General features: G+C 31.2%; 1 protein-coding gene across 2 annotated transcripts in view; it reads left to right on the forward strand.

The window, feature by feature from the left end:
• Nucleotides 1-12641, forward strand: part of LOC143045702 (protein MCM10 homolog) — a 50342-nt gene that overhangs the window by 35895 nt on the left and 1806 nt on the right. For both annotated transcript variants that reach the window (XM_076218412.1, XM_076218421.1), the window contains exons 18-23: nt 6381-6498; nt 6950-7089; nt 8608-8721; nt 8973-9121; nt 11232-11274; nt 12054-12154. In XM_076218412.1, coding sequence (XP_076074527.1) covers nt 6381-6498; nt 6950-7089; nt 8608-8721; nt 8973-9121; nt 11232-11274; nt 12054-12149 — 660 coding nt within the window. In that variant the 3' untranslated portion in view covers nt 12150-12154. The remainder of the gene's footprint in view (nt 1-6380; nt 6499-6949; nt 7090-8607; nt 8722-8972; nt 9122-11231; nt 11275-12053; nt 12155-12641) is intronic.

A 12641-nucleotide genomic window follows, 5' to 3' on the forward strand; every position in this document is an offset into this window, starting at 1 on the left:
GTGTTCTTACTGGCTTCATTTTATCTGAACCTCATTTTCATGGTTAATTGGTCAACTTTAAGTTTTGTGATAAGGTCCATTTCTCAGTTACTGTAAAAATGAAGTCATCTTTATTTGGTGTTTTGAAAGATTGAAAGGACTATGTTGCATGGTTAAAAAAGCTTGTTAAAGACAGATTATTTGGCCCTGTTTCCATTAGTCATGATTTGTTTACCTTGAATATTTTGCATAGTTTATATGTTTTAAGTATTGCTATTTTAATTTCAGCATTTGCTTTATACTATCAAAATTAAATACAGGCGAGACATACCTCTGCATCAACAGTTTATTTAGGATAAAATAAGGTCTGAATTACGAATGCAAAATTTAGATTCAATTTCTTCATTTACTTTTCCTAAATGATTCTTTCATTCTTTATATTGATCAGTGTCTTAGGCTTATATGGTAAAAGATGGTACTTCCTGTTTTTGTGGTCAAAATATCTTGTCTTAATTAATATGTAACACAGAAGCACTTAAATACTAGACACTTTCTTGGAAACATACTATCCCATACAAACATATCAATATAGCACCCGGAAAAAATAGATCTATCAATCATTGGCAATGGTGAACTCTTCTTTAACCAATCAAATGTTATTTAACAAATTGACATTGATTTATAATGTTATTACCTTTTTCCAGACCTGGCAATCATTTCATTTATAGCTATAAATCCTTTATGTCTGTATTTTATTCATCATAAACTTGTAATTGAACTAAAGTGGGGGATACATTTTATATTGTTTTCTTTAATTGCATGTGATGGAAAAGATTCTCCCACGCTGTCATTTGTAGATTTTACGATTTTAATAATGTGTCACCTTTAATATTTTTCATGACAACCTTCAGTTTCCGGGGTTGTAATAAGTAGATGATATTGTTTTCATGCTTTTGTAAGAAATTATCTGCTGTTATGAGTATTATTCCTTACATTTTTTTAATTTTCTAATGTCATGTGGACCATACATTTTAATACATAATGACATTTATAATTTTCAATGCAATTACTCGTACTATGTAAAAAGTGCGTAGTAGTATTTGAGATAATTAAAATTGATTCATACTCATTTTTTTTTAAATGAAAATATAAATCATAAAGTGAATATTTTAATCAAATATTAATATAGGATTTAGTATACAGAAAATGTAGAGTACAACTTTACAAATAATGGTGGGAGCTTTCCAATTTATTTTTTATTTATTTTGTAAAATTGAAAATATAAGATCAGTCATTTTGATAATATAGAAAACACTTTTATGCTGTTAGTTTTGACATACAAGATTCTGAATTTAAGTTGATACATATATTGTAAGACTAAAAAAAAAAAGAGATACATGAAAAAGAATGATAAAAAAAGTGGACATGTATTGATGAATATGTCAACTTTTACAACATTATTGTGAAAATTTTATGAAAACTGAACCAGAAATAAGTCAAATAGATGATTTTTTTTAGATAAGACACATATAGTGTTTGTATGGAAAAATAGTCATGTGGTCTTCATTTTGGTTGGACATGGTTTTCATGGTTAAGAAACCTTTCATGTAAAACTGTTCATTTGTTGTCAACAGAAGGTTTTTACACTTGAAAGGACTAGAAATTACCTTTTCTTTGTGACTTTGAATTGCTTGTTATAAATACAACTCCTCTAGTTAACTCACCTGGCAGAAAGGCCAAGTGAGCTTTTCTCATCACTTGGCGTCCGGCGTCCATCGTCGTCGTCGTCCTGCGTTAACTTTTACAAAAATCTTCTCCTCTGAAACTACTGGGCCAAATTTAACCAAACTGGGCCACAATCATCATTGGGGTATCTAGTTGAAAAAATGTGTCCGGTGACCCGGCCAACCAACCAAGATGGCCGCCATGGCTAAAAATAGAACATAGGGGTAAAATGCAGTTTTTGGCTTATAACTCAAAAACCAAAGCATTTAGAGCAAATCTGACGGGGTAAAATTGTTCATCAGGTCAAGATCTATCTGCCCTGAAATTTTCAGATGAATCAGACATTCCGTTGTTGGGTTACTGCCCCTGAAATGGTAATTTTAAGGAAATTTGGCTGTTTTTGGTTATTATCTTGAATATTATTATAGATAGAGATAAACTGTAAACAGCAATAATATTCAGAAAAGTAAGATCTACAAATAAGTCAACATGACCAAAATGGTCAGTTGACCACTTTAGGAGTTATTGCCCTTTATAGTCAATTTTTAACCATTTTTCGTAAATCTTAGTAATCTTTTAGAAAAATCTTCTCCTCTGAAACTACTAGGCCAAATTTAACCAAACTTAGCCATAATCATCATTGGGGTATCTAGTTAAAAAAATGTGTCCGGTAACTCGGCCAACAAACCAAGATGGCCGCCATGGCTAAAAATAGAACATGGGGTAAAATGCAGTTTTTGGCTTATAACTCAAAAACCAAAGCATTAAGAGCAAATCTGACAGGAAGTAAAATTGTTGATCAGGTCACGATCTATCTGCCCTGGAATTTTCAGATGAATCGGATAATCGGTTGTTAGGTTGCTGCCCCTGAATTGGTAATTTTGAGAAAATTTTGCTGTTTTTTTGTTATTATCTTGAATATTATTATAGATAGAGATAAACTGTAAACAGCAATAATGTACAGCAAAGTAAGAACTAAAAATAAGTCAGTATGACCAAAATAGTCAATTGACCCCTAAGGAGTTATTGCCCTTCATAGTCAATTTTTAACAATTTTCTTAAAATTTGAAGATTTTCAATAACATTTTCCACAGAAAGTACTGTTATAGATAGAGATAATTGTAAGCAGCAAGAATGTTTAGTAAAGTAAGATCTACAAACACATCACCATCACCAAAACACAATTTTGTCATGAATCCATCTGTGTCCATTGTTTAATATGCACATAGACCAAGGTGAGCGACACAGGCTCTTTAGAGCCTCTAGTGTTAATGTTGTGATAAACACAAGTTTTCTTGTACTAGTTTTGTAAAAATAAAAGTCCTTTTGTATAGACGGTCTTGGTGGATAAGTTTTCTAAGTAGATCATCTACAGTTATCACTATCAACACCCAAGTTTATGAGTTCCTCTCCTGTCTCTTTTGATGTGATATAGCCAAGAGCATTTAGAGTGCTGTTAAATAAATCATTTTGCCTATGAACGAGTGTTGAAATAAATACAATTTCTCTGGTACAAGTGTTGAAAAAAATACAATTTTTCTAGTACAAGTGTTGAAATAAATACAATTTCTCTGGTACAAGTGTTGAAATAAATACAATTTCTCTGGTACAAGTGTTGTAATAAATACAATTTCTCTGGTACAAGTGTTGTAATAAATACTATTCCTCTTGTACAAGTGTTGTAATAAATATAATATACAAGTCTTCTTGTACAAGTGTTGCAACAAATTTAAGTCCTTTTACAAATATTATAATAAATACTATTTCACTGGTACAAGTGTTGTAATAAATACAAGTTTTCTTGTGTAAGTGTTTTAATAAATACAAGTCCTCTTGTACAAGTGTTGTAATGAATACAACGCGCATTGTTATGTGTTTACTTTTCTGCATCGGCTAGAGGTATAGGGGGAGGGTTGAGATCTCATAAACATGTTTAACCCCGCCACATTTTTTGCGCCTGTCCCAAGTCGTGAGCCTCTGGCCTTTGTTGGTCTTGTATTATTTTTATATGACCGCAAAAATTGAAAATTTTTTGGTCGTATATTGGTATCACGTTGGCATCGTCGTCTGCATTGTCGTCCGAATACTTTTGGTTTTCGCACTATAACTTTAGTTTAAGTCAATAGAAATCTATGAAATTTAAACACACGGTTTAGGACCACAAAAGGAAGGTTGGGATTGATTTTGGAAGTTTTGGTCACAACAGTTTAGGAATGAGGAGGTCAAAAAGGGCCCAAATGAGCATTATTCTTGGTTTTCGCACAATAACTTTAGTTTAAGTAAATAGAAATCTATGAAATTTTGACACATGGTTTATGACCAGAAAGGGAAGGTTGAGATTGATTTTGGGAGTTTGGTTCCAACTGTTTAGGAATTAGAGGCCAAAAAGGGCTTAAATAAGCATTATTCTTGGTTTTAACACAATAACTTTAGTATAAGTAAATAGAAATCAATGAAATTTAAACACAAGGTTTATTAACACTAAAGGAAGGTTGGGATTGATTTTGGGAGTTGAGATCCTAACAGTTTAGGAATTAGGGACCAAAAAGGGGCCCAAATAAGCATTTTTCTTGGTTTTTCGCACCATAACTTTAGTATAAGTAAATAGAAATCTATGAAATTTAAACACAAGGTTTATGACCATAAAAGGAAGGTTGGGATTGATTTTGGGAGTTTTGGTCCCAACAGTTTAGGAATAAGGGGCCCAAACGGTCCAAAATTAAACTTTGTTTGATTTCATCAAAAATTGAATAATTGGGGTTCTTGGATATGCCGAATCTAACTGTGTATGTAGATTCTTAATTTTTGGTCCTGTTTTCAAATTGGTCTACATTAAGGTCCAAAGGGTCCAAAATTAAACTTAGTTTGATTTTAACAAAAATTGAATCCTTGGGGTTCTTTGATATGCTGAATCTAAAAATGTACTTAGATTTTTATGCCCCACCTACGATAGTAGAGGGGCATTATGTTTTCTGGTCTGTGCGTCCGTCCGTTCGTCCGTCCGTCTGTCTGTCTGTCTGTCCGTCTGTCTGTTCGTCCGTCTGTCCCGCTCCAGGTTAAAGTTTTTGGTCAAGGTAGTTTTTGATGAAGTTGAAGTCCAATCGACTTCAAACTTAGTACACATGTTCCCTATGATATGATCTTTCTAATTCTAATGCCAAATTAGAGTTTTTACCCCAATTTCACGGTCCACTGAACATGGAAAATGATAGTGCGAGTGGGGCATTCGTGTACTGAGGACACATTCTTGTTGATTATTGGCCCAGTTTTCAAGTTGGTCCAAATCGGGGTCTAAAATTAAACTTTGTTTGATTTCATTAAAAAATTGAATAATTGGGGTTCTTTGATATGCCAAATCTAACTGTGTATGTAGATTCTTAATTTTTGGTCCCGTTTTCAAATTGGTCTACATTAAGGTCCAAGGGGTCCAAATTAAACTAAGTTTGATTTTAACAAAAATTGAATTCTTGAGCTTCTTTGATATGCTGAATCTAAACATGTACTTAGATTTTTTATTATGGGCCCAGTTTTCAAGTTGGTCCAAATCAGGATCCAAAATTATTATATTAAGTATTGTGCAATAGCAAGAAATTTTCAATTGCACAGTATTCAGCAATAGCAAGAAATCTTCAATTGCACAGTATTGTGCAATAGCAAGAAATTATCAATTGCACAGTATTGCGCAATAGCAAGAAATCTTCAATTGCACAGTATTGTGCAATAGCAAGTATTTTCAATTGCACAGTATTGCGCAATAGCAAGAAATATCTAATTGCACAATAGCAAGAAATTTTAAATTGGAGTTATCTTTCTTTGTCCAGAATAGTAGTTGAATCAACTTAAATCATTGTTTTATACAATATACAATGTATATTCACTTTTACTACCAACTGATAAATTAAAACAATCTTAACCATTCAGTGATAACAAGCACTTTTTTTACATTTTTGAATTTTTTTATGTATTTAAATGAGTAGTTATTGTTGCAAACTCCATTAGTAATTTTAATTGAAATCAGTTTTGGAATAAGGGAAAGGGGGATGTGAAAAAAATTGGGGGGGGGGGGGTTCAATTTTTCTCATTTCAGATTTCATAAATAAAAAGAAAATTTCTTCAAACATTTTTTTGAGAGGATTAATATTCAACAGCATAGTGAATTGCTCAAAGGCAAAAAACAAATTTTAAGTTTATTAGACCACATTCATTCTGTGTCAGAAACCTATTTCTGTGTCAACTATTTAATCACAATCCAAATTTAGAGCTGAATCCAGCTTGAATGTGTCCATACTTGCCCCAACTGTTCAGGGTTCAACCTCTGCGGTCGTATAAAGCTGCGCCCTGCGGAGCATCTGGTTAATTTTAGTTTCTTGTGTACAATTTGGAGTTCAGTATGGCGTTCATTATTACTGAACTAGTATATATATTTGTTTAGGGGCCAGCTGAAGGGCGCCTCTGGGTACGCGAATTTCTCGCTGCATTGAAGACCTGTTGGTGACCTTCTGCTGTTGTCTGCTCTATGGTCAGGTTGTTGTCTCTGAAACATTCCCCATTTCCATTCTCAATTTTAATTCCAAGTGTACAAGTTTTGAAAAAGTTACAATATACAAGTCTTTTTGTACAAGTGTTGTAAATAATACAAGTCTTTAAATCATTCATTTTACCCTTATAAATTTTAGAGGAAAGCTATAGCTAAAGTTCAGGCGAAAGGTGGTATTACAAAAGAAAATCCAAATGCAGTCAAGAAGAAAAAGTCTCCAGATGCTCATAAGAAAATCAAGAAAAGAATACATGATAGTGAGAAAGTTCATAATGAAAAAAATAAGACAATTAATGCACATTCATACAAATTTTTTTTTAATGTAAATAATCATATTTACTGTTGTCATGTTGAGTAGTTAAAAAAAAAAAATTGAGATTAATTACTCTTGTTTTTTTATGAAACATATTGATAAGACATTTAAGTTGATTAACTACAAACACAAATATAAAGTTTTAACTTTAATGTTATAGTACACCACTATAACAGTACATTGAATTATAGTGTAATGTCAGCCGAACTATAGACAGAAAGTCAAATTTGAAAATCTAGAATTGCATACAAAGTTCTAAATTATGATTTGATACATACTAGTAGTGGAATAACTGTTGAGTTAAGAATGATAGAAGAGTCACTCTTTCAAACTTCAGGTACCAGTTATAGGCATAACAATCTTAACAAAAATCTGTTCACTAAAATTTATTTTAGGTCATGACATGGAGAATAATGAGCCAACAGAGGAACGTCCTCGGAAGAGATCCAAGTTGCTGGGAAATATTGATGAGAATTCTGCAGAGTTTAAAGAACTAATGAAAGCTAGATCTAAACACACTGGTGCTATTGCTGAAGTAAAATTACACATTATATACCTTTTATTGTAACCTCGATTTCTTTTCATTGATCAGTTATCAATGTGAAGTATTCATGATTGAGACTGTTTCTCATGATAAAAAGCAATATGAATGTTCCAAGGATCCGGAAATTTTTTCACCTAATTTCGGTCATTTTCATATAACTTAAAAGTTGGTGCCCCTTTTCAAAGAAATGATTGTCAAAATTTCGTAACTGCATGAGTATGCTCCTAGCATCAACGAACTTGTTTCACTGTTGCATCGCATTTACTTCATGCTTTATCCTACCATTTTTCAAAATCGATAAGAGCAATTAAGGGAAGGCAACAGTTTAAAAATAAAATGATTTTAATGACTCAATGGTAACTTTCTCAGTCATCGCTTACGATTTTCGATTCTGAAGTCAAAATTCAAAACGGATGTAAATTGACAATACTAAAACAAACAATTCCGGACTCATTTCCGGGATAAGTTTTGTTTATCAAACTCACAGGAAAACATCAGCTTTTTAATATTTTACCTTTAATAGTGTAAGAATATTAATGAAAATAGTTGCACTTGCTTTATTTAGCATGAAATTCATTTAAATTAAAGATTTAGTGTCAAATCTGCGGAAAAGAATTTCAGGCATGCATATATATAGTAAACAAAGCATGTGTGTTAGTAGTGAAACACATCTTTTTTTCTATGTAAATTAAATCAAGTTTTAATTTAATTTTAAATCATAATTGACAATTGTCTTAAGTGAAAAGTAATTAAATAATGAAGACAGTTGGAATTTTAATTTCTTTATAATATTAGTTCGGGGCTTGTGATTAATAGCCAGGTGTGAATTAAAAACACAGGTAAAGAAAGAGATTAACAATCATTAGCCAATAGCTCCCCGAGGCATTAATATAGTTATCAGGAGGGCCCTCACTAACACTTTACTGGAGTGGCATTTTGATTACATAAAATCGATAACAAAACAAAAATATGTTCAAAATGGCAATACTCGATCTCAACAAAATGACCGAAATTATTTCTGTTGAAAAATAAAATTTGACCTAAATCCCAATAAATGATTTAGGACTTTTGAGTTTCCGAATCGGTCATGTCTGGCATATATGACCGTTTCCGGACCCTTGGAATGTTCCTTTAGCAGGTTTATCTGACCTTCACCAAATGTTTGTGCTTCATTGGGAAATTGTTATTATTCTTGCTTTAAGTCATTTTTTCAGTAATAAGTAATAAGTGAACTGAATTTGGTTGATTGAATGATTGATAGATAAAAAGTGTGTGGCAGGGTTCATCTGACCTTGACCTTATTTCATGGAACTTTTGTTAATTTGATATGATACCAGTTGTAACACCTGTACCTAAAAGACAGCAAACATTTGTATCATAATCAGTAAAGCAGGCACGACATTTCAGTATGTGCACTTGTGTTTATCTTAGCTAGACAAAAATATTAACTTGCAAGTTATATTTTGTTTTTTTGGTTATTAGGTTAAGTGCATTCTTTTTTACTTGCAGGTGGAGGCAGAAATGGAGGATAGATATTTTATGGTACAAGAAAAGAAAGAAAAAATGGAGGACAAGATGGCCTCCACCATGGAGATTAAAACGGTTGTTTTTACTTGTAAACAGGTAATATTTTATTATGTTGTAAATATTCTTTCAACCTTTTGTTTTCTAGGTATAAAATTATTAGCCTTGAGCTTTGTAGTTTTCAATCTGTTAACCTTTAGATTCATTATATTTTAAAATCTCTTAACCTTTAGTTTTCAGTTATTTTATGTTTAGGGTTTAGTTTCATGTGATTATATTTGTAGTATTTCACTTTATTCCAACAGTTTTCTTGTTATTTTATATTTTTCCTTGGAATACTTTCTTTTTAGTGTAAATACACAGCGCATAGTGCTAAAGATGAATGTAAAAAGCAGAACCATAATATTGTGAAAATACAGACAATGAAACGTTTTTTCAAGTGTAAGAAATGTAATCATAGAACATCCAGTATAGAAAAAATACCAACACAGTCCTGCAGGTCAGTTTAACTACAAACTTATATTATTTGATACAACTATACCATTTAAGGTGGTATGGGAATCTTAATTTAAAAATGATAGAAATTGTTCATACTTTGCCGAAGCGTAGTATATATTGATATATGTTTAAAAATATAATAAAAATGATAGGTCACAGCGCATTTTCTCAAGCTACAGGTTGTGATAAAATGACACATTTTGTATGGATTATACAGGGAAAAACATCATTATGTGATAAGAAGCTAAAATAAATGATAGAATTGTAAAATAAAATACGAGAAGATAGCTTTTAGAATATCAAAAGAAAAAATAGGGTCACCCTGCGGTTTTTTTGGCTAAAATCCAAAATAGCAAAATCCCATGTTTATTTTTCAGAAAATGCACTATTTCAGAGCTACCTCCCCTTAAAATGCCAAATTAAAAACATTAAAAATCAAGCAAAAATGATCTATACTTTTGTAAAAATATTAATATTTATAAGTTATAATCTTATAAATTTGTTCTTTTAAATGCAGTTCACATCAGTTATCTGCATTCCTTCATCAAATTTTGCTTACTTGATTCAAAATTTGGACCTTAGATTCTCTGTTTTTTTACAATCCAAGATGGTGAAAGACACACATACCATCTTAATGACTAAAATATACCTACTATTATCAAACTTTGATGTACATCACTTTAAACAAGAAATATTAAATGCTCCAGAATTTCAATAATGCTCATTTCTACTCTGAAAATGTTTTGAGTATTCAAGTTTTTTAAATGCTCTTGTCATGAATGGAGACTGCTTGCTCATAAATTGTTATCTTTACAACTTGTATTACTGTAGAGAATTATCCATTGCCAGAACTAATTGAAAATTTGCTCTGGATCAGTAGAGTGATTTAATAAATCGTTTTATAGTTACAGCATTAAAGCTGTTATTGATTGTGCAGTTTCATTCAGAAAAATATATTGGTAAATTACAGTTTCCATTTGATGCATTCATTCATAAAAATTTGTCAATGAATGTTGCATCTAAAATGAAATGTATACTTTATGGTACAGCTGTGGTGAAATAGATGATATCTTCTCATACATGATTGAACTCAAATATTTATTTTGGTCATAAAAGCATAAAATATAGTTATTTTTATATTGCTTAGTATTTGTTTTTGGGCTTCACTTGTTTACTTCATATAAATTTAACACTTATTTAAACTTGGACCATGCAGAGTATTTATTCTTTTATTGTCTCTATATGGCTCAGTATGGAAGGTATGATTTTTTTGCATGGTACATCTTCCTACGTCAAGTCCAACAAAAATACCAAGTGTATTCCTCATGATTTTTATTTAGAAAACAAAACAAAATTTGGTTAATTGAATTCACAGATTTTATTTCGTAGTAGGTATCTGAATCTTTTGGTGTATTGCTAAATCTTGCTTAAAATTACAATTAGTCCTCCAGTTTACGACTTATGTTACTTTGATAATATAATTATTTTCTTTAATTTAAATGAATGTGTGATTTTATTGAGTTTTTATCAGCTACAATGTTCAAATCTTGCTCTAATTGGTTATATTTGGCTAAAGAGATATAAGATAAAACCATTTTTGGGGTTTTAGAATTTCAATAATCTCTGGAACTACCATTGACATACATGTTGATTAATTGCCATACAACAATTGATAAAATTCTTACTTTTGATCATTTTTTTGGCCAACTATGGCAGAGAGGGTATTATTTAAAGTATTATCTAGGTCTGTACATACTTCCCAAAACATATTTCTGTTCTCAAACTTTAGTTTGCCTCAACCAAATATTATGACTCTTACACAATGTATATGCTTATAACCATACAACATACAGTAGATCAAGTTTCAATTTAGTTGGCATCACTTTTACAGTTCTTTAGTTATTTCCCTTTATAAAGTTATATGCAGGGGGGCATCATCTGTTTCCTATGGAAACATTCTCCTTGTAATTAATCTTTATAGCACTGAAGACTGTTCTTTAAAACAGCACCATGTGACACAGGTCCATAGACAGTTTTGGCCTTTATAGCATTTTATTGTATGTCAGATTCTTATTACAATCGTAAATTTGATTATCATTATATTTTTATAGGAATTGTGGGGATGATAACTTTGAGAGAGTTTCAATGCTACAAGTAAGTAAACTTCTAGTCAATGTCTGATATTGAGATTAATTCAATAAGAAGCAATAATATTTTTGCAAAACTTGCCACTAGAAGTGCTTTTTTTTTTGACCATCGCTAAGATTTTGATATCAGAATTATGTCCTAGAAACTTTGACCATTCACTCTAGTGTGCAATAAGAACACCTTATAAATGCAACTCCTTATAGACTGCATTCAAACTTAGATTGGATTTTTTTGTCACTGTATGTTGTTGACCATACTGTAACTATAAATTTTAAGTTATTATCATTTCATAATCCTTGATAGATAACTACAAAATGTTGTAAATGATTTAATTTAAAGTATTTTTCCAACCATTTCTACTGTATTTTATAATTGACAATTAGGTATAATGCCCACCCGCTCAATTCACAGATGGACGAAATTCACCACACTAAAGCATCCAAGTGATAATAATGTAATCTGTGCATCTGTTGTACTGAGTAGTCTACTATTCAGACAATTAAACAGTTGTGGTAGACTTCCCTATGGCATATATATCTTGTTAACCTTTGTACTAGTCTTTAAATCAGAAAACCTTTTTCCTTGAACAAAAAATATATCAATTTTTTCTTAGTCATTAAAACATAAATACAATGATCTTTCAGATGTCTTCCAAATTGATTCATGACATGTCTGGAGGTCCTATGGGGGCTGAGAGTTAATTGTTATATTAGTAAAATTAAATGTCAGCAATATCATGACTTAATTGGATGTTTATTGAACACAATATTTCATTTTGATTTCAGGAAAGAAAAGGTCCCAAACTGCCACATGAGGAGTTATGTATACGTGGAGATGAGATTAAATTTCTTGGATCTTTGGATGAAAAAGTTTATCTGTAACATTGGTATGTCATTTAATCATTTATTCTAATAGGCCACGAATATTTGACTTTTACTTTTCTAGGTCATTCTCAATGTTTTATAATCTTGAATGAATGTGGCAGAAAATGAGGGATGCTAATCTGTAGGCAGCTATTTGTATAATCCTTCACATTTCAGAAGTTAGAAAAGCTAGAAAATTATACTTTTTACAGATGAGTTATGGTCTTAACTTTCTTTCTGACAATATCTAATTGTGCAGGAACTGTTTTTTGTGGTTCAATTCCAGCATACTGTCAAGAAGTTTTTTTTTATTCTTTTTTTTATGAGGTCAACTATATTTGACATACAGAATCAATGGACAGTATACATTTTCATTCAACATAGTGATGTGACCTTGACCTCATTTCTTTGTTCAGTGATCCTAAATTTTGCATCATTAGGTAGTGTTTTTGTCAATAATCATTTGTAAAAGGTTAAATATCTTTACATGGCGCTTCCAATTCAATTCTT

Source organism: Mytilus galloprovincialis, chromosome 1, assembly GCF_965363235.1.
Source record: "Mytilus galloprovincialis chromosome 1, xbMytGall1.hap1.1, whole genome shotgun sequence".
NCBI lineage: Eukaryota > Metazoa > Mollusca > Bivalvia > Mytilida > Mytilidae > Mytilus > Mytilus galloprovincialis.